Below are 21914 nucleotides of genomic sequence, written 5' to 3'. Positions count from 1 at the left end.
TATCGTCATGCGTGTCCCATTTTGTGTGATAGATCATGTAATTAATTTGGACGATATGATCTTTCTCGAGGATATCCTTCTCCACAGCAACGGTCGTTTTAATCAACTAGTCCCAAAGAAACCCCACCACCTGCCGCCACTTGGGGATATTCGGCTCTGGCTCTACATCTTCGGCTGCGCGCGCGAGGGCCTCTGCCAGAGGAATCTCCGAGAGCTTCACAATCTTGGTCCGCTTATATATCTTCCAAGCGACATATGCCGTGATGACGAGAGGGACGTCCCTTTGAGAGCAACGTCAGCGGGTTGATAGATAGACACGAGATGGTTTTTGGTTAGGGTTATGGGAATGAACTCACAGGTACGATGAGATGAAGCCGCTGGTCGACCAATTCCCCTTGGTGAAGACCGGGAAGCCGGCCGTGAGGAGGATCACCACGCACAAGAAGAGTGCTGCGGGGGTTGAGAATTCTGTGCGAAAGCAAGGAGATCAGCAATAGTCTCAAGCGGACAGGAGCTGGGTGAGCCACGTATACCGGTCCATCTTGAATGCCAAGGAAGCATCTTCAAATCCAGCCCCTGTGCCTTCATGGCCTGCAGCAGTCGCCAGTGGTTCAACAGCACCGAGATCCACGAGATCAGCACACCGCAAGCCGTCAAATCCACAAGCCACCAGAAAACGGTGAGGGCGCCATCAGACAAGCTCATGAATGCCAGAAACATGAAGGCCGCGAAGAAAAGCACGCAAACATACGGGACCCCCCACGGTGTGGTCCGCAGGAAGACTTTGGGGGCCTGGTTCTTCAGCGCCAGGCCATACAGGACACGGGTGCCGGAAAGCAACGCTTGGTTCGAGCTGGACCATGCAGAAGTGATCACGATGGCGTTCACCAGTGAGGGAACGCCATTGAGGCCCGCCGCGCTGGCGGCGATGACGAAGGGGCTCTGCGCGGCAGTGCCCGACTCATCATCAAGTCTGGGGTCGTCGCTTCGCACAAGCATGCCTACAATGAGCACAGCCAAGACGTAAAAGGTCGAAACACGGATGAAAACCCGCTTGCAGGCCTTTGGAATCGCCACGCGCGGGTTTCGTGTCTCAGCCGCGGCCATGGCAATGCTTTCAGTGCCCGCGAAGCTGAAGACGGCGTTGCTCATGACGGCCCAGTAACCGAGAAACTTGCCCCACGAGCCAGTGGCGATGAACTCGACGAACGGGCCTGGATTTTTCCAGTATCGGAAGCCGGTACGAGGTGTGCCTGCAACTCCACCGAGGTCGATGACCAATCCGAGCACAATCAGGAAGACGATGAACAGGATCTTGAGAAGCGCGAACCAAAACTCGACCTCGCCATAGATGCCGATGAAAGAAAGCCCGACGACGACGGTCAGGGCGATGAAGATCACTATCCAAAGTGAAGGGTTGATATCGGTCCAGTACTGGAACAGGACGCAGATTGCGGTGATTTCCGCCGGGATGGAGAGACAATTGCCGTACACCAGGTTGTATCTATTCCAAAACGTATCAGAAATGGCATGCTGTTCAGCACATCGGAAGGACAAACCCTATGGCGAAGCCAAATGCAGGATCGACGAGGAGTTCTGCATGTCGGACAAAGGAGCCAGTGACAGGTAACAGAGCCGTCACCTCCCCCAGCGCAAACTGCACCGCGCACACAACCACACCGATAGTAGTGTAGCCCAACAGTGCTCCAAGGGGGCCAGCGGTCTGAATAGATCCTCCAAGTCCCAGAAAGAGACCTGTGCCCTTTACACAAGGATCAGTTTTGTGATGGATAATGAGACGAGAGAAGCGGTGAAACCTACAATGGCTCCAGCGATGGCAATGAGAGACACATGGCGCTGATGAAGACCTCGCCTGAGCTCGCGATCCTCCGTGACCGTCACAAAGTCACTTTCATCAAGGGACGAAGGACCTCCTGTGGTGTAGGGCGGAGAACGAACCGCTGGCTCTATACTGCTCCCGACCTGCTTACCAACATCCTGTGTTATTTCGGCCATGTCTTCTGGTTAAAGAGGATGTGATAGTCGGCAGACTGCAGGGAAATGGGATACAGTGAGCATGAGATGATCAACTGGATGAACGGATTGAAGTCACAAAAATAGCAGTGCGACAACAGAATTTCGCCGCTAGATGGCGTGCTCGATTAGACTGGGTAAGCACGAAATGCTGGCGAAATCCTACCCCACGACGAGAGGCTTTAGCACTTTCGCTGGGGAAGTGTTCGTGTATTTTGTGTTCATAGCTTGAGTATAAGTACGTAATTGGACACAAGGGGACAGTAGCAAGGTAGACTACAGGATCTGTGATGCCCTTCCTCAGCAAGTACATGACGGAGAAAACCAAGTCGATAGTGCGGGAATTATGGTGGCAGGCGATTTGTGGAGTAAAGCCGTAACTAGAACAGTAATTAATGGCATTAGAGGCGGTGCTTAACCAGCATAAGCGTAACTTTAACGGAGTCTCGGCTTCAGCTTCCCATCCTGGAATGCAACTCATTGATTAATTTTATAGCATGATTGCCTGTAGGATAGTTACCGTTGCAGAATGCTAGTTTCACCGCTTACGTTGTATATCTTGAGATCATAGAGCGACTTCTGGACCTACACAAGTATGTCCTCTCCATTTCTCGAACCCCAAAGCTTGAGAATCTCGCCCTTTGCAACATCCATGTCGCAAGAATCAATCCTCTTTTGAATATCGCGTCTCGTGCTCCGCAGTTGCTCCGCTACCGTGGACCAAGGTATGCATGCGTGTTCGAATACCGAGAGGACTCCGTCGCTGCCGTCCCAGACCTCCGGCCCATTGAAGCGGACCTTGACCAGCCGACCTTGTTCTTTGAGGATCTTACCCCCAACGATGACAGTCTCTATTTCCTGCACCCCAGCGTGTCTGACGACCGCGACTAATGGGTCATGCTCAAAGGCACAACACATGGCTGGCGTGTTACCGTCGATCACAATGATATCTGCCAACTTACCTTCTCTCAGGCTGCCGGTCTTATCTGCGACACCTGCAGCGCGGGCACCCAGGATGGTTGCCAGATTGAAGGCGTGTTCTGTCGTGGGCTCGATCTTTCTGGGGAATTTTCCATCCGCCAACGTTCGAGAGTTGCGATGGGAACGTGATACAGCGAGACCGACCTGCATCGCATGGAGCAAGGATGCAGGATTGTTCGAGTGACCTATCACGAGTCTCATTAGTGTCGAAGCCAACGACAAGACAACCGCCTCTGAACCCACAGTCGGCTCCTATAGAGCCTCGCACATCATTCCTAAATCCAATTATCTCGCCATGAGCCATCTGAGACTCTGTTCCGGGTGTTGCGGAAATGAATGCTCCCGCACGTTTCAAAATTTCGAGCTCCTCCTCAGTTGATCCCGTGGCATGGGACAATATGATGTCTGATTCAAGAAGTCCGTATTGTTCTAACGCTTTGGGCACGGAGAGACCCATGCCTGTGCGAAGTCAACGAGATCGAACAAGATGTGTGTCGGTCGGAACGTCTGGGCCTACCGGCAATATTGTTTCTTCGCCAATGGGAGGTGATGACCTTCGCCCCAATACTCCGGGCGGTTTCGAATATGCGTACCACATCCTCGCGGGGCAGATTATAAGAGTCAAATCCCAGTCCAATATCCACTTTTGCATCTCGCCGTTGTGTTTCTTGCTGAAGGTCTCGCAGCAAAGGGAAAAACCAATCAGGGAGGATCTGACCATTCGGAACAACTTCAGTATCCCATCGTTTCAGCCGAGGCGTTACACTGAGGCATAAAATCGATCTTATTTGAGAACTGAGAGTGGCAGCAAGAGCAGCCAGGCCGTGACTCGGCGAGTAGGCCATGTGAGCGTGGTCAACAACACATGTCGTACCTCCGTCAATGGCCTCCATTAACCCGCCCAGCTCACCCCAAAAGACGTCGCGCGCAGTGTAATTGAACGGTTGCCAGTTTCCTTTTGCAGTATAGTCGAGAAGAGTGTCGTCACTGTGCCTTCCTTTCAGTTGGGTCTGCCAAACATGATGATGGGTATCGACAAAACCAGGCGAGACCACTTTGCCTTTGCAATCTATGATTTTGGTGTTTGGTCCAGCCACCAAATCTCGGCCAATCTGGGCGATTGTCTCCCCTTGAATCAAGAGATCGGTATCTCGAAGGACAAGGACTTTGTCGTGCTCGTCATGCTGGAGGATTGTTCCCTGCCGCAGGAGAATGTTGGGCAGGGGACTGTCATTCATCGTCGCAACTCTCCGAGATTTAACGGTAACAAGCCCAAGAAGAATGTAAAATGTTCAACCATATAAATGAGGTGTATGGGTAGTTTACATGTATCTCTTCAAAATTACTGACATTGATAGCAATCGGGGAAATGATTGTCCCCAATCTTCTGAAAGCCAGAGCCTCGACGCATTCAACCCAAGGCGGGAAAAGTCCGCTCTAGGTGGCAGCTTTGAACTGCCGACATCGACCTGGGCTGGCCGAGGTGAAGCCTGCAGTCGTGCCTGGCGGGGATCGTTAGGCCATGTCTTGGGTGCCTAACTAGTTCTGTCACTCGGTAACCGCGCGACTTTTCAATTCCTTTCAGAGTTTATAGGTCTTCTCGGCTCATTTCAAAGTGGATGAAGTTCCAATGTCCTAAAGTGCTTTGTGAGCCTACCTCCGTTGTGAACTGCTACTACAGGGGCTGTGGAGGGCTACATCTAGAGGGCAAAGATCATGATTGTGGTCAATACGTTCCCCACTGCCAGGAGGAGCGTAGAGTTTCTCTCGCGAGCCCTGCAGAAGCACAACGACAGACTTGTTCCTCACACTGGTCAGACCACTGCTGATAGTGCTCGGCACGTAAATTTTGCAGCTTTCTGAAGCGCTCAGAAGCGACCAGGTCGTGGTCGAGTGCTCTGGGGCAATGTCGTTCGCTAGAGCTCAGTCAATAACTCAACGGCCACTATAAGCGGCAACATTGACAAAGATCAATTGGAGAACGAGAAATGTGCAGAGAGCCTCCTTCGATTTTTCGAGGGATCGTCCAGGGCGGGTTTCAGCAGCATCGAATGCCGACTGCAAGATTTGCGGTTGGTACCAATAGCACAACAGTTACCAGCTTGACCCTCGAGTAAAATACTCGAATCGCGTATATAGAGTGTCTCAAGCTATTGTTTCGCCAAAGGGTTTGCATAGTTGTGGCAGAAGGAGCCGTCTCCCAGATATGGCCACCTGCTCAACCACATTATCTGTTGATATCTCCACCTTTGTTAAGATGAACCCGCTCAGAAAGAGGCAAATGGTATAGCTCTGGGGAGACCAATCTAGTGGGTTAGGTACTCAGAATGACTTCAATAGACCACTTGAGAACGAAGTTTCTTCCGAGCATTCGCTGACCCGTGTATTAGTAACAATGAGCTGAAGGGATCAAACATGTCCGGGAGTTGAGATGTTTTCTTGTTTCTGAATCAATACATCTTCTGCTGTCCTCCCGTGGTCAAGACCGAAGGCGAGAGAATGTTCGAGCGATCTACTGTTTGGGTTGCTTACTGGAAAGATTTAGCTGTCTCGTCGCAGAATACGACAAACGTAATTGCGGGTACATCTGGACAGTAAACTAGATCTTCCAGGCATCTTTGATATGGAAAAAACGTCAAGTCAGACTGTTGACGCGAGTGAGTTATTGGGGGGAAATGGTCATAGACTTTGGCCTTCCAGGAGCGGCACACTACACCCGCGTGATCAAACACCAAGATTTGGCGTTTCCATAGCATAGACAAGAGTGTACGTAGAAGAGAACCTGATCATCTATTCAAGAAAGATGCCCGAGTTTCGAAGTCGCAGTAGTCAGCCCATCCTAAAGAATAGCGAGTAACGTGGAAGTTGTGGGCTTTGGCCAGGGGATCACGGGCTCTAAAGCAGCATCATTAAGGGGAGGGAGGCACGTGAGCAGGTGAACGCCAAGAGAAGTGCATCCTTAATGCGACTTCGACGATGATGGCAACGGGTATCACCAACAACCCCCATGCCCACGATTCCATCTATTTTGATTCTTTATACCCTATTCCCTTGACCTCTGTGATCCCTCGAGCCCTCCTATCGCAGAGATCCAGTCACTATACCTCCGGAACCCTTCCGAAGTAATCACCGACCGGCCTCTGCCCCTCATGATGCGCGTTTGCCAAACTGCGTCGCATCACGGCCGAGGAGCTTTTGACGAGCTTTCGGCTCCTTTGGAGTAACGATCTCAGTGTATGGGAGACCGTGAAACCTTGATCGCGTCCGGTGGAGCGCCATCATGGCTGCGGTCATGGCGAAGCCCGCGGGGACGGCAACTAAGATGAAAAAACCTCCTGCGCCTATCGTGCAAACAAACTTGAACGGTGTCAAGCCCACAGCGCCGTCTTCCTCGCCTTCCAGTGCACGGAAGACGCTTCCTGGACAGAGCACGACACCAACGTCCGCTGTCAGTAACGGCACAATTACAAATGGCGCTCCCCGATCCAATCGACGGGTGCAGCGCCTGACGACGAGAAATAACACGGCTGATGGAGGATCTCTGGACAAGCGTGCTGCTAAGAAATTTCCAGAGCCTTATGGTATGCTCCTATCATTTTAGGCCAGCGAGCAGGCGACACTGACAATTGCGCTTCCAGTTCCCAAAGAATCCCACATTCTCCGCAAATTCAAAGGTTGCGCGCCCTCCCTCATCGTGCACCTTCATCCTACGCGTTTCCGATTCGACCAGCAGGATGGTAGTTTCAGTTACCACTCCGAGATGCGTGTCTTCCTTGAGCATTTGGCTAGAGGCACGATCCCACATGACATGGTAGAAGAGTTTCGGAAGTCCGAGGTAAAATACTACGACGGATGGCTCATTGTTCGGGTGGTCGACCACAAGTCAACCGCAAAGGACGCTGCGGCTTCCGGGGCCGCTGCAGACGACGAAAAGCCGTTCTCCATCCACAACTATAATCAGTACATTACACCCTCACCCTATGCACCATATCCTTCCAAGGAACAATCGGTTACAAAGTCCCCTTCTCTTAAACAAGAACAAGCCTCGAGCGATGGTCGCGCACATCCCGGCTCCGACGATACAATCGATGTCGCACCAAAATCATCAAAACCGCAGCCAAGAGTCTATCACGTTGCCCTGCGCCCGACGATTCTGTCGCGACATATGGATCTCGTGATTGATGCCATGACGCCAGATCCAAAGTCACTGAATCGGAAACAATCACAAGCAAACGTGAATAGCCGGGCACCCGGTGGTGGCGTTCCACAGACCCCGATATCAGCCATTCCGCCGACTCCTTCGAGTGAAAAAGGGCCGCCCTTCAAGAAGATCAAGCTGAAGATTGATCCCAAGGATATGCTGGAATACGAAGGCAGGGTGGTAAATGCGACGGCTCCTCCTCTATATCTCGAACCTGTGGAGAGCCTGGAGGAAGCAGAAAGCCTGATGACCCTGCTGAAGGATCCTCTTCATGACCAACGACCGCCATCACCAAAGAGTCGGAAACGGACAGTCGCCGAACTGGCGGCAGATGACGCGCATGCCAAGGAACAAGAACGGTTCATGCTCATTATGGATGAGCGAACTGCAGGTACCAATGGCGCTGCAAATGCAGCTGGCGTGGATGGTCAAGCAGCCGCGGCTCTCTTCCAGCCTCGCTTCGAGAAATTCAATGCTCTTGATAGTATTAAGCGTGAAATCGCGGAGCGGAAGCAGCGTGAGAAAGACCGACAGCTACAAGAAGATGAAAATCGAAGAGGCCAGCAAGAACGGATGCAGGAAGAGGAGAAGAAGCGCATCATGATGCAACGTGCTCAGGAAGCCCGAATGCTGCGGGCTCGTCAGCAAGAGATGGCGGCTGCAATGGCAGCACAGCAGGCCCAGCAGCAGCAGCAACAACAACAACTCCAGCAGCAGCAATCGCAGCCTCAAGTTGCCCAGAGACCCTCCTCCCAACAAGTTAATGGCATACCTCCGAACATGCAGAATCAAATGATGACCGGTCAGCAGCGGGGATCACCCATCATTCGGCAGGGAACGCCACATGCAGCCTCCTCGCCAATTGTCACAAGCGCTGCTCAAGGCGGCGTGCCCATGGCGATATCTAGTTCTCAACAAGGGCACGGATCTCCGCCAAGACCCGGCTCAGCCGTACAGCATGGCCACCCCAGCGCCCCTATGACCCGGGCCCCCAGTACCCAGGGGCCAAGCCGTAATGGCACTCCACAGATCCCTCACGGTACTCCTGCGCAAAGGAACGCTACGCCAATAATGCGACAGAATACTCCAGCACAGCCAGTTCCCCATGGTAGCCCTCACGGAGCTACCCCACAAATGGTAGCTGCGGGAATGATGCCAGGAATGCAAGGGCAGATGCCAAATGGCGTGCCCAGGCAAATGAATCCTCAACAATTGGCCGAGATGCAACGACGACATAACATGCAGCAACAGGCTGCGGCACAAGCCCAGCAAGCAGCGATGCAACACCAAATGGTCAATGGAACACCGCAAATGTCGCCTGCTCAGGTGGCGCACATGCAGGCACAACATCATGCGCAGGTAGATCGGCAAGCTGCACTGGCTCGCCAAGCCGCTCAACAACAGCAACAACAGCAGCAAGCCATGCAGCAGCAGCAGCAAGGGACACCCCAGAGCGCACACATGTCCCCCAACCCTGCTCAAAGTCAGAAGGCCTACAATCAATCCGTCGCCGAGCATGTCAAGGCTCAAATGCAGAGCCTACAGCAAGCGCAAACTCACGGATCTCCAGCACCAAATCACATGACGCCTCAACAGCAAGCAGCCCAACTTGCCCATGCTCAACAGCAGCAACGAATGATGCAAGCAGCGCAAGCGCAAGCGCAGGGACAGATGATGGGAACAGGCGTTCCCCACCCCCAACAACGACCCCAAGTGGATCCCCAATTGAAGCAGCTGTTCCAGCAAACACTGCAGAGCTATACACAACGCTTCGCGCAACAAGCAGCCCAGAAATATGGCGGAAACGTGCAAATGCTTCAACCGCAAGAAATGCATCACGTCCAAGTGCAAGCTCAGAGGTTTGCACATGCAGCCATCCAGAAGCGCCAGGCAGCAATGAATCAAATGGCACAGATGCAGCAAGCTCAGGTGCGGCAGCAGATGGCGCAACAGGGTGGCGGCATGCAAAATGGAATGATGAACATGCAGAATATGCAGAACATGCAACAAGGAGTCAATCCGAACATGGCGGCGGTGCTGCAACAGCAGCAGGCTCAGCAGATGCAGCAGATGCAGATGCAACAGGCGCAGCAGATTATGGCGGCACAGCAACAACAGCAGCAGCAACAACAACAACAAAACATGCAGTTCCAGCAAAGATGATTGAGTCCTCACCTTCCCCGAGGTCAGGGCTGGAAGGAACAGGCCGGGGTGCTTATTCCTTCCTATGTTCTTTATATTGGATTCTGCTTTACTCACCGGCATTAAGTTCAGGGGTTTTACGACTGGGTGGACGTTCTGCATCTATACCGACCTGGCTGGCGGCGTCTTGGACCATAACAGGCGAGCCTTGCTTCTTGGATTTCTTTAACCCATGTGGCGACTTCGGTTTGACAAAGGTTGGGGGAGACCGGGTTTCGCAGTCTATTGCTGACCGAGAACTGGAGTTTGATGCACGGTGTTTCGTTTGCTGCTTGCCCCGGTTGGGCTTTGAGTTGATCTATGATGTCCATGAAAAGAATGACTGCAATTCTGGCTGGCGGCGTGAGGAACGAGGGGTCGATTTACGCACAGATGGGTCTTGGTTCCATAATCTGATGTGATGTGGCTGGGTTGCAGGGGCGATGCTGATACCAAGATAGTCTTCCAGGTCAATGGTATTTGCCTGGTTGTGTATATTGCTAAATTAGTCTTTTGACATACTGGCACCAGTATTCAGATTTATTATTATTATTACGACAGTGTCAGAGTGTTTCTCTCCTTGTCGCCTCAGCTTGTCTCTTCACCTGACTAATACCTAGTACATTCCCCCATGGGCCTTGCTATATTATTGGTGGCTGCGACTATTCCCAGATTGGAAGATGGTCTAACTGTCTAGCATATTAGGCCGAATTTTGAGTCTGGGGACTCGTCAGACCATGTCTATTTTGCTACAGCAAGTATCACCGTCAGACACAAGTTTCTGCTTCTTATCTCCGTCACCCGGATGTAATATTGTTCTTTGCAGAGGCAGTTCTACATCTCTGGTCAAAGGTAGTAATGTCCATGCCCCAATATTTAGCATTCGAATAGGCAGGTCGATTACAAGCGCATGGACATTGATGTGGCAGTGAAACGAGAAGCGGCATTGATGAGTTGACTCGACGAATCAGTCCCCAGGCCAGAACCAGTCTCAACTGCCGTTTGACAGTCATGTAAGTGTTGATCTGGCAAATAGAGTAAACAGAAAATGCTCTCGACGTTGCCTAGTACACGGCAGCCGGACCCATCTGGCCTGCACCCGTATCTTTCTCCTCGGTGGCTGACCCCAGACTCCATAATAGGGCATCGCCTGGACCTTCACCTGTATTCATCACTGGATACCCCAAGACAAAAAGCGAAAAGACACAGTCTCGGAGCGCAGTGAGGGCTAATGCATCCAGGCTGCGTTGGCGAAAAGGTACCATCCCAGTCGTTGCTCATCCTGTGCGAAGCAATGGCCACCCTACACCACGAACCAATCTGCCAACCACAGACCACGATGTTATTCCGCATCAGGAAGGACATTACGGGTCTCAGTCTAGGCTTGTTCACCATGAGACTGCATTGATGTCGGCCTGCCCATGGCTCTCGGGGAACGAACAGGAACAGCAAAGACCTGAGCAGAGACACCATCGAACGCCGCTCGACTTATCTTCTTTCACGCTGCTGCGCGCGCTGACCCTTCCTCTGCCTGTATCGTTCCCACAGCTGGCTCTGTTCTCAGATCACGAGGTCAGATTTCTCCTCAAACAACTCTACGAGACCCTGAGTCAAGCACTACCCGCCAACAGCTCAGGGGAGAATGAGCTTGCCGCAATATGGGTGCGCACCATCATGTCAGACGCAGGCATTCTGTATGCGTACATGTTTTCGCAGCTTATGAGGAATAAACACAAGCACCGTTTAGACCGGGTCGCCGAACACCAGCTCCTGCACGCCTATTCCGAGACTGTCACCTACGTCAATACGGCCCTGTCTAATCGCGGAACGGCTTGCAATGATCGCACCCTACTCGCTGTCTTTACTCTCGCCTACCATTCCATGACGCTCGACTCTCAGCCTCCGCAAGATCCGCCTCGCGGTCCGGCTCAGGGACCTCTCAACTCTCTGCGCCTACTCAACCTATATGGCGGACCACTCGGAGCCGTCTCGATCCATCGCGAGGGGCTCTTGAAGATGATTGAACTTCGTGGTGGGATTGAAAAGTTTACATTACCTGGCCTGGGGGGCCTTCTTTGCTAGTAAGAGATATTTGCTTGAATGTCGCACGAAGAGAAGTTTGACGCTTGTCTAAATTACAGTGCCGACCTCATCTTTGCCAGCCGCACAGTCCAGAGACCACGACTTCCTTTCAGTCCGTGTGTCAGCGTGGACTTTGAGAGCGTCCTGAGGCGCGCCTGGAGAGCCGACCACCCGCTCCACAGACTAGGCAAAGGGTTTTCGACACTGGACCATTTCGATTCCTCGCTGAAGTCGCTGGACCTCCAGGTCGCGCTGCGGGGTTTGAGTCAGTATACTCTCGCAGTGCACGACTATCTTAAAAACCGGCCCGAGGCACCGAGTCTAGCCGTGCTGGAAGAGCTGAGATGTTTCGTGATGCACGGGATCCTATCTCTGACGCCCGATCTAGACGAGCCTTGCGCTGCCGGGGTCGAGGTGCTCCAGGCATGCCACCTCGCCGCTCTCACCTACGCCATGCTTTGCGTCTTCCCACTCCCCGCGGCCCCGTTTGGCCTTCTGGCCAGGCACATGAGGCTGTGCCTGTCACGCTGCACCTCCGCGAGGGCATGGTCCGACGCCCCGCATCTCATGCTCTGGATAACAGTTGTCGCGGGTGTCGCTGCCACAGGCTCGGGCGGCGATACACGGGCCTGGTTCGTAGGTATGATCGATCGCTACCGGCGAAAGCTGAAGATCGATTCCTGGACCGCCCTCAAGGAAGACGTCTTGCTCGAGTTCCTATGGTTACCCACCACCAATGACGGCGACGGCATTGAGCTGTGGGACGAGATCGAATCCTCGAGGTCTTGAACTCTGTGTGACTTCGGTTTCCGGCAGAGAAGGTGGCACCGTTCTCGATATATTTCTGAGTATCACGCATGCTCTCTACCATCCGCCCTGCGCCTTGTGGCGTTGCTCACAGGTAGCTCGATCAGTGACATATCGCACCAAATGCGATTCGCCGCAGGGTGATACACGACAGAGATGTAAGAGGCACCCACCAAACGACACTTCGCTGTGGAGGTATGTATCTATTTCAGTCTACTAGTGCATTTCTCTCCCTCGTCTCTTTTCGCGCGTATCAAACTTACCAGAACCGCACACGAGGCACAGACATGTAGCCATACAGCAGACCATCGGCTGCGGCGAGCTCCACGAGATCCCATGGCCGCCCTCGTCCATCGCATTACTTACCATACAAGTACACGAGACGGAGTGTTCTGGCTCTTTGATCCGAGGTCACATATATCGATAAAGAGCCTGAACTGGCTGGTAAAGAGGAAAGGAGAGGAAGAGGAAGGGGGGAGAGAAGGAGAAGGGCAGAGAGCCGTGGATCATCCATGAGGAGAGAAGGGATGAAGGAACTCAACGCAACCCAACTCAACTCATCATCAACTCAGTCGCTTTTCCTCTCGCTCTCGTTCTCACTCTCGCGCATTTCCTGTGCAGAGAATCCCACAGAACAGAGCCAGTCCACTCGCCCGCTTGCGGCTGTGGCTGAGGCTCTGAGCAGCATCATGACGGCTCGAGGCGGCTCTGCGAGGACGCGTACGAGCACAAGTACGAGAAGTACAAGTATAGACCACAACAACCCCAAAATCCCCTCCGATTGATGGATGGAAGCGCCGAGCTTGGAAGAATGGGCGGGCGGGTAGCATGCGCATACTGTCCTGACGAGGGAGAGCTGATGCCTGGGAAATAGAATAGAAGGAAGTTGTCATTGTGTGGTACTCGTCAACCACCACACTTTTAGGTATCATGGGTTCGAAAACTTTTGCCCAGGTCAATGAATGATCCGGGTGGAGCAATGTCATTTAGTCGTGTCTACACTTGTAGTCCTTCCTGGGTTCCTAACCCGCCATCCATGTCGAAACCGTCCCGATTATACCTCAAAAATATATCCAAAGAGTGCACACAGCACATTCCCACAATGGGGCCCCCATCTGGTCGGGGGTTTTCGCCCATCTACAGCTCCTTTTTCAAGAAATGCTCTGGTCGATGCTCGAATTCGTAGTCAACGTGCACATAGGCTCTCTCCACGTTGGGGAGACTCTCCAGCTTCATCTGCAGGTCCTCTGCAATGTCGTGGCTCACTCTCAAGGACTCGTCAGGGTCCATGACAACATCCACCTCCACGACCAGTCTCGGACCGCTGTGCCACGCTCTGACAGTGTCGATATGCTTGATGTGGTCGGAATGTGTCATAGAGACATACGTAATGAGCTGCTGCGTTTCAGTGTCGGCGGAAATACCGATCAGGAGCTGGAACTCGGAGTACGCGGTATGCAGCCACAGGATGGAAATCAAGACTGAGAGAACAATGGCACCAGCAGGATCGATCCACCAACGCAACTTGCTACCTCCTACAGAGGTCAGCACACCAAAGCCGTTGATGAACAAGTCGTTGCGGTGATCTTCCCAGAGAATGCGGACTTGGGAGTATTGATTTCTGAGTGCCCAGCAGTAGAGGAAAAGCCCAAGCTTTGTGCAAAATGCCACGGTCACAGCCACAACTGACGGTAGATGGAACTTCTTGGTTTCTTCGCTTGAGCCTTCCACCAGTTCCCGTACAGAAAAGGCAATGAGGATGAAAGAGACAGCTGTCATGAGGAAACAGAACACAATGTTTCCAGCGGTTTCTATCCGTGCTCTGCCAGCGGGAAATTTGCGCGCATCGACTTTGTTGACGGCTTTATTAGATAATATGAGTGTAATGTTGGACAAGGGGTCGAAGATGGCATCCGCCATAGTTGTGAACAGCGACAGTGAACCCGACGCTACAGCGCCATATACCTGGAGCACCGCAAGAATGATGTTCGCCACAAACGAGCCATATACGGCGATTTGGTACCGCAGCTGGTTGGATGTTTGAGTGTCTCTTGCCTCCCTGACATGCTCATCTACTGGCTTCAGTAGCCGCTCAATCTGTTCATTCTGCGACTCGTAGAAGTTTGTGATCTTGGACTCTTGGGTATGCCCAGCCAGGTGCAGTGGGTTGCAGGCATTCCGTTTTCGGGCTGTGTTGGCCGTGATCCTCTCGAGCTCCGACCGGGATTTGAGACGACGACTGAGGTCTAGAGGATCGGATGCGGAGGCATGCGTGGGAGATTGGCTCTCGGTGTCAAAGGTTGAGGCGGTCCGATGGCGGGAGATCATAGCTTCGCTGTTCTCTATGGCAGCGGAAGCCGCGGAGCTCTTAGCCTCGCCGTGCAAAAGGTGAGGGTTAGGCATTGGTTGGTAGATTTCGTGAGCGAGTGTACGGTGATGAGGATTTTGGGTGAGCTCCATGAAGTGCTGTGGTCTCGACCCCATCGTGGCTCTGATGGACTTGACCCAAGTCTGTGGTAGACAAAATCAAACAAGGAGTGAAGAGAAAGGACGAGGGCGGTGGAAGTGAGTGGTTGTTGGGTACGTTGACGGTATTTGATCTCACCGTCTCTCAACAGAGGTGGGGGGGTTCACAGCCACAGAAACTGCATACATCCAACACTTGGATACCAATGACCTATGCTCGTTGTCCTACCCAGCTCCACAGATTCCAAGAAATTATACACAAAGAATCATGACATCTAGTGCCCTGGCCGAGGCAAAAGCCAAGTCGCGAAAGCTCCGTTGACTTGCGCGTCTTCTCGTCATGCGCCCTGCATCGCCTCATCAATCACCAGAGCATCAGAACATCCTTTCTCTCTACTATCATCCACAAGCTTTATCCTTCACCCTACCCTACAAGTATATCTATCGCTGAAAATTCCTCCATCCCAGATTGTCCAAACACCAATCACCAATCATGGCATTTTTCTTCGTCGTTGGCACCAAAGGTGAGCTCGCTCTAAGCTGCGGACCGGACCCTGCCTGGCAAACTGCGCTTGCTAACTGTCTTGCTCAATCTAGACTTCACCAGCTCCTTGAAAGGTTATGAAGGAGTGACTGCGCAGTGTCACAATTGTGGGAACTGGTCTGCGCACCCCATTCAATCGTGGGACTGGTTCACATTCTGCTTTGTTCCTATCATCCCACTGGGCGGGAAGCATAAAGATGTTGGTTCAATGATCTCATGCGACCTTGTTGCACCACCTACTAACTGTGCCTCTAGTTAGCCTGCTCTATCTGCAGATTTCGACAAGATATGAGGTACGATCGCCATAACGAACATGCTATATCGAACCAGCGCAGAAAGCTAACTTGCGATCCAGAAATCGACCCGACGTCGGCTCGATGCAAGGTCAGGGACCTATAGCGCCTCCACAGGGACCTCCACAGGGATGGGGTGGCCCTCCGCCAGGACAAGGATCGAATTATAAGTGAGACAACGTGGTAAATCGAAGAAGAGAAAAACACAGGCTGAGTTGTGGAGTCGATACGCATGATACCCGAAAACCACCTCCGTTTATCACCACTTGAACCTTTCGCAATTTCATCTTCCCTACGGCGGAGTTAGGGTTGCTGGGATCGAAGAGCCAGGGCGTTGTGACGGTCGCGCGCCAACAAACGAGGCAGAGGCCATCGAGTCACACCGAGTCTGATACATTGCGCATTGTCTTTGGATGCACACCTCCGAACTACAAGACATGTGTTGTGTTGAGAATACGGACTGCAGACCCAGGCAGAATCGTAGTCTACTGCCGCGTCCCTCTCGGTCACTGCGAAGCGAATCTTGACCATGGATCCTATCTACCTCGTACAGCATTGCTACCCGCGGCCTACCCTCGGCACTCGAAGAAGTAGCCCGCGATCCAAACACCCAAGCACTCCTGTTTATCGTCCACGCGAGCACAATCCCGACATAACTTCTGGATTAGTGGAGAGTTGTCTGGTTGGAAATGCTAGGAATTTGCTGAAAATAACTGATCACGTCACTGGATCTGCTCGTGCTCTGCGCATTGACCCGTTGATTGATCGGGGTGGACCAAGTGTGCAAGTTGATACAACCGGATGTATCTGCTTACTTTGGTTGCAATTGGAGGCGCTTGCAAAAATCGATCTTGAGGGATTCCAGATAGCTTGTAGGCAAACTCAGGCTATCTCATTATGTGAACATAATACGTCTTTTGGCATGATCCAGCATAGTAAACAACCAAATGTTCGACCATGAGCTGCTGCAGTCACGTGTCCGCGCGGCTCAAGGCGGTGAGACGCGGCAGAAGAATTGTGAGTCTTGAATTAGTTTTCATCAACACAAAAAGCACCAGCTGGTTTCTTCCTCTTCCTCTTCTACGCGCCGCTCCCCATCCGCTGCGTTCTCTGCTACACGCAACGACTTGCTCCTGTTTCCCAACAGTCGAGCAGTTGTTTCCTTCCTTGCAGATGAGAAATTCGGAGTAATCTTCAGACTTTTACACCTCTGACCTTGAACCACTCTGTGGCTTCGAGGCACATGGTACTGCTCGCGAGGGCCCGGCACGATTTTTACCGTGCTCGCAATTGGCATCAGAAATGTACAGGGCCTCAAGGTCGGCATCCGCGTGGTGTTTGTGTCTTGAGGGATTCCCTTTGGAAGAGCCGTTGCGAAGATTGTCTGAAGGTCACCTGTGTGACCTTCCTTACTTGAGTGCAATCGCAGCGGAAACTTATCTACTTCCTCTTTGGAGTGATAGGGTTTCAATTCGATTCCGATTACTCTGGGGAGCGGCGCCGTCTCTTTTTCTTTTCATGTAAGTTGTTGGTTCCTGGTTCTCGAAGATATAGGATGCTACTGACGTTTGGACAAATCCCACGCCATCACCTCCTTGCAGGCTTGGGATGATCAGTGCCCATTCACACCGTTCACCCCATTGACGCCATTCACGCCATTTGTCTGCGGTTCGGCCGAAAATTGCCTAAACGTATCCAAGTCCACGTGTCTCAGTGCACTATCCTCAGTTGCCTCCAACACTACTTTCGGGACGCCATTCCTACTAATCCTCCCATCTCTGTATGCTTGAAACGCCTCTAGCCATCTCGCCGTGCAGAGACACCACTTGCAACCTCCTGACAGACCTGCTACCCGCAGATCATTCCCTTGCGAAGCACTGAAGTCCAGGAACTCTTCCGTCACCACACCAGCCACGGCGTGGTTACCAAAGTCTGCAGCCCCTGTTCTACAATATCCATCTCGATAGAAACCAGTGACCGGACGATTCGAGAAGAAGGCCAAGGGTTGCCTGAAAACTGCGCTGGATTAGTAGGGTTGATGTTGGTACAACGAGCCGAGATTACACAGTAAGAGCACGGCTCAATTCAATGTCACAACTCACCATTCAAGTGAGAAGCCATATTTTCCTCCCTGACTGCGGGCGGCGGCGGCGGCGGATGCGACTTTCCTGAAGCTCCAAACAGGGGAATTTGGAGAACTCGCGCTCTTAGGCTGGGCCAGAGGCTGAAGTTGCGGACTAAGCGCGTTGTCGGATGGTTCGACCGCATCAATTCATTTACCGCTTTTCGACGAATCGTCTTCCACTATTGCTAGACAAGGTGTCAATAGCCGACCCTCAGCATAACAAAGCAACTTGTGTGTATGAAACGTGAAGTCTGGTGGAAGATCAAAGAATGGTGACGTCAAAATTGCTCGAAGTGCAAGCAAGCATTTGCCAAGGCAGTCGAACGAGCGGAGGCAGCCTCGAAATCTCCAAATTGGGGTTCTCGAGATTGGTCTTTCTCGACATGCATCATACTCATTAAAGTGTGGCCCCAATTCCCCTTTCAACGCAATCCCAAACTTCGCTTTCAAGCAAGCGTCGGTGACTCGGGAACAGCTATCGGCAATTCGTTTCACCCATATCGAGTTATATATGGTTAAGTGCATCTGGCTGGATTCATGTACTGGATTCGGAGCTTTGCCGTGTCAGCCTTGAGGGTTCTCGTTTAGGGTGGAGATCGAGACACCGCTATTGGTCTTCTCACAATAGCAGTGGGCGATCACCTTACCCCTTCCCCATGTCCTTCAACCCGAGAAATTTCCTGCTGATGCGGAGAGTTCTTTCGTGACCGACTTATGTGGAGGTGAGGAAATGCCCCATATCCTCGTGCTGGTGCTCGACGCCAATCGACGAATATGTAGACATGCGCATGGCTTTCTCCTGTGATGTTCATACTTATAATACGCAGGCTGCTGCTCAAAAGTTCCAGCGCTTGCCAGCCTCGAATCAATTGATAGATTAGTTGAGATCAGAGAGATTCTACTGTCCTGGGCCTTTGGTTGTTTTATCAAGCCTGGCATCAATTTTACAACATATCATTTTGCCCTGTTTGTTTGCTTGTTCATCATCAAGAACAGCGACAGACAATCCAAATCCCCTACAAGTCCCAAATATGCCCGAGTTGAATGTTGGAATCTGTGGCGCCGGCATCGGCGGACTGGCGGCGGCCATTGCCATCAGTAAAGCTGGTGCAAAGGTGACGGTCCTGGAAGCTGCTCCTGAACTCGGCGAGATTGGTGCTGGTATCCAAATGACGCCCAATGTGGCCCGACTGCTCATGAAATGGGGCGTGGACAAAGTGATTGGCGATGATCTCGTCGAGTTCGAGGAGCTGAACATGAGAAGAAAAGATGGCACCTTGATTGGGTACACGAAAACCATCCCTAACGTCCGCAAGTATGCTTGTCGATCTCACCCGAACCACAAGCATGTTACACACTAACATCTCTGAGCTATTTGGGTGGTGTGCCTTGGTGGTTAGGTGAGCGGCGTCCTCCTGAAATTTGGTGGTTCAGCCTGACACGGAGATAGTTCATCGAATGCATCTTCACGCCGGTTTAGCAGAAGTGGCACGTCGCGAAGGTGCAGACCTCGTGATCGATGCTCGGGTGGAGGAAATCGACTGGACCTCGTCCCCGTCCAACAAAGTCACAGTCACCACGGCTAGGGGTCAATCATGGACATTCGACCTACTCATTGGCGCAGATGGAGTACGTTCCACGGTCCGCAAAGCCATCATGCCTCACGTCAAACCCGCGCCTCCAACGGGCAACTGCGCATATCGAGCCATCGTCCCCTATGATGAGATCCGACGAGACCCTGTCGCCAAAGAACTCATCGAGAAACTCACCATGGAAGTCTGGATGGCTGACAAGTCGTACATCATTTCGTATCCCATTTCCAATGGCAAACAGTTCAATATGGTTCTGAGTCACCACGTGGACCATCTAGTTGACGATGTCCAGGACATCGACATGGAGAAGGACTTTCGACAGACGTACAAGGACTACGATCCGAGAATCAAGAGGATTGTCGACATGGTTACTTCTGCCAGGAGGTGGCCGTTGCTGGTCACGGGACCGTTGGAGAGCTGGTCAAGCAAGGAAAAGAACATTGTGCTGATGGGGTATGGATACTGACGAACTTCTCCTGGTATCCGTTGTACTAATCCTGGTGTTCATTTCAGTGATGCGGCACACTCGATGACTAACCACATGGCGCAAGGAGCAGCGACTTCAATGGAAGACGGCGCCTTCATAGCTCGAACATTGGCAAAAGTCGTGGAGGATAAAATTACTATTGCCCAAGCCATCGAGATCTACGAGAAGACGCGGATGCCAAAGGCGTACTACAAGCAACAGGTGTCATTTATCAACGGCGCCATCTGGCAGGTTCCAGATGGGCCCATTCAAGAGGTAAGCAGCTCTTTTGCCCCCTTCGAGTGGCTCACCAGCGAAAGAGGTGTATGGATCTAATAGCTGAACCGAGGAAATATGCAGGCACGAGACAGAGCCATGGCGCCCGAAGTGAAGGGCGAGCAATTCATGCGCTCGCCAAATCTGTATGGAGACCCAGTGACAACCCTGAGGTTAGTTCGCCTCGCTCTAACTCAACCGACCTACACATGCAGCTTACCAAAGTATGGACATGGCTGACATGAGACCAGTGTGTACGGGTACGACGCCGAAGAAGACGCGGATATCGCCATCAGGGCATATCTCCAGAAATGCGAGCCATACGATGTAAACACCGGAGTGACTGACCGTGAGCTGGAGCGCTTCGTCGGATGGTGGTGGCCAAAGGACAAGATCCCGCTCAAGGCTTCAAAACTGTGAACGACATGGCGACTCCAGGGGTGAGGTATATCTATCGGCATAAGGCAGGCGAGGTTTAGTATAGACAAGGTAGGGTGTGGAATGGGATGTTTAGAACAAAGAGGTATCATTGCTTTGTGTCTTGGGTGTCCATGTGGACTATGGACGCGGCTGAGAATGTTGTAACAAAGAAGAGGACGAACTATCCAAGAAGGACAGAGGAGAATGTCTTCACCTGAATTTCACCTTTGTCTCAGACACATGATCGACCTGCGGCGCATGTGCAAGGGCTGTCTGCTGTCGTTTATCAGTTTATCAGCCTGACTTTTTGTGCCGCTCCTCACCTCTCTCTTTTGCGATTGTTCCCGCGGGCACGCTGTTCTCATTCATAGGGCACCCATTCATTCACGGTCAACGTCACCTGTGATCCGATAACGATAACGATAGCGATAGCGAGCACGCCCTCTCCATGGTCATGATTCCGAACACCGAGCTTGGCGATGGTGGCAGTGATGGCGGTGGTGCCGTCCACCAGTGGAGTTTGGAGGACTCGTCCCCTTCGAGTGAAGTTCAGCACTCATACTCCCTCCTTCACAGTGACGACTACGTTGCCCTTTTCACCAACATAGCATCACATGAATTCAAGACAGCGGTGGATGAGTTTTTGGCGCCGCTTGACGACGACAAAGAATGTCACGGCGGAGTAGACATCGACCGTGGAATTGATGAATTCAAACCTCCCACAGTCAACAAAGAAGTCCAAAATGAAGAACCTAGCGACGCAGACCTACTACCATTTGTTGCGATTGAGCAATACATCCCCGGCGTCAACGACCTGATGAGCGGTGCGGTCTCACTCTTAGACAAAACAAGTACCGACATGACCCAAGACGACAACATCATGTGCATGCACGGCCTGGAGCGCCGGCTCATGCCCTTCAAGGTCCTCCCACAGAGAGATCTCTTCGGCCTGGGCCTACCGTTCGCCGACGAGTCGTCGCTATGCGAGCTGCCGAGCGGGTTTCTGACCACGGTCCGCGGCCTCGAGCGCGCAGTGGGGGAATTCTACGCCAGCAACCCGGACGTCTTCGCCGACGACATCGAATCCGACGTGGCGCTTCTAGGCATGATCGCTAAGAGAGGCGGGCTCGCACGCACCAAGTTCCAGCAGGTCGTGTATCCAGAGGAGATTGTGCCGTTGGACGACCCGGACCTTGTGCTGAAGGAAAACTTCGAGTCAAGTGGAGGAGAGCAGGACGACCAGGACAAGGAATACTGGGCAGAATTGCAAGAACAAGGGCGGATTTGGGACGAGCTCTACATTCCTTGAGAAAGTTGTGATCCGCTCTCACGAGGGATTGAAAATTTGGTTCTCTTGGTCTACCTTGTACGGGGAGAGAAGGGAAAGGTCCGTGCCAGTTGAGTGTCGTTGGGCATCATGATCTGAATTCTCGTACCGGAATACTG

At 52.3% G+C, this 21914-nt stretch overlaps 7 protein-coding genes across 7 annotated transcripts; 4 read left to right on the top strand and 3 right to left on the bottom strand.

Annotated features, from left to right (window-relative positions):
* Positions 1 to 106: 106 nt before the first annotated feature.
* Positions 107 to 2016, bottom strand: AYO21_03772 (hypothetical protein; the record flags this gene model as incomplete). Its single annotated transcript, XM_022653746.1, has 5 exons — positions 107 to 281; positions 357 to 468; positions 534 to 1504; positions 1560 to 1762; positions 1822 to 2016. 5 exons carry the CDS (start codon positions 2014 to 2016, stop codon positions 107 to 109), a joined length of 1656 nt encoding a protein of 551 aa, XP_022513989.1.
* A 603-nt stretch (positions 2017 to 2619) lies between these two features.
* On the bottom strand, positions 2620 to 4253 carry AYO21_03771 (hypothetical protein; the record flags this gene model as incomplete). The annotated part of the gene is made up of 3 exons (XM_022653745.1): positions 2620 to 3200; positions 3259 to 3474; positions 3533 to 4253. The coding sequence occupies 3 exons, from the start codon at positions 4251 to 4253 to the stop codon at positions 2620 to 2622; spliced, it is 1518 nt and encodes a 505-aa protein (XP_022513988.1).
* A 2042-nt stretch (positions 4254 to 6295) lies between these two features.
* Positions 6296 to 9379, top strand: AYO21_03770 (hypothetical protein; the record flags this gene model as incomplete). Its single annotated transcript, XM_022653744.1, has 2 exons — positions 6296 to 6596; positions 6654 to 9379. 2 exons carry the CDS (start codon positions 6296 to 6298, stop codon positions 9377 to 9379), a joined length of 3027 nt encoding a protein of 1008 aa, XP_022513987.1.
* Positions 9380 to 10804: 1425 nt separating this feature from the next.
* AYO21_03769 (hypothetical protein) lies at positions 10805 to 12268 on the top strand (the record flags this gene model as incomplete). Its single annotated transcript, XM_022653743.1, has 2 exons — positions 10805 to 11478; positions 11539 to 12268. The coding sequence occupies 2 exons, from the start codon at positions 10805 to 10807 to the stop codon at positions 12266 to 12268; spliced, it is 1404 nt and encodes a 467-aa protein (XP_022513986.1).
* A 1155-nt stretch (positions 12269 to 13423) lies between these two features.
* AYO21_03768 (hypothetical protein) lies at positions 13424 to 14770 on the bottom strand (the record flags this gene model as incomplete). Its single annotated transcript, XM_022653742.1, has 1 exon — positions 13424 to 14770. The coding sequence occupies one exon, from the start codon at positions 14768 to 14770 to the stop codon at positions 13424 to 13426; it is 1347 nt and encodes a 448-aa protein (XP_022513985.1).
* Positions 14771 to 18745: 3975 nt separating this feature from the next.
* Positions 18746 to 20468, top strand: AYO21_03767 (hypothetical protein; the record flags this gene model as incomplete). The annotated part of the gene is made up of 6 exons (XM_022653741.1): positions 18746 to 19029; positions 19086 to 19114; positions 19165 to 19759; positions 19820 to 20048; positions 20112 to 20221; positions 20300 to 20468. 6 exons carry the CDS (start codon positions 18746 to 18748, stop codon positions 20466 to 20468), a joined length of 1416 nt encoding a protein of 471 aa, XP_022513984.1.
* A 448-nt stretch (positions 20469 to 20916) lies between these two features.
* On the top strand, positions 20917 to 21777 carry AYO21_03766 (hypothetical protein; the record flags this gene model as incomplete). Its single annotated transcript, XM_022653740.1, has 1 exon — positions 20917 to 21777. One exon carries the CDS (start codon positions 20917 to 20919, stop codon positions 21775 to 21777), a length of 861 nt encoding a protein of 286 aa, XP_022513983.1.
* Between the last annotated feature and the right edge of the window lie 137 nt (positions 21778 to 21914).

This window comes from Fonsecaea monophora, assembly GCF_001642475.1.
Source record: "Fonsecaea monophora strain CBS 269.37 chromosome Unknown Scaff19, whole genome shotgun sequence".
Taxonomy (NCBI): Eukaryota; Fungi; Ascomycota; class Eurotiomycetes; order Chaetothyriales; family Herpotrichiellaceae; genus Fonsecaea; species Fonsecaea monophora.
Note: the sequence above shows the minus strand (reverse complement) of the source record. Positions and strands in the feature narration are given on the sequence as shown.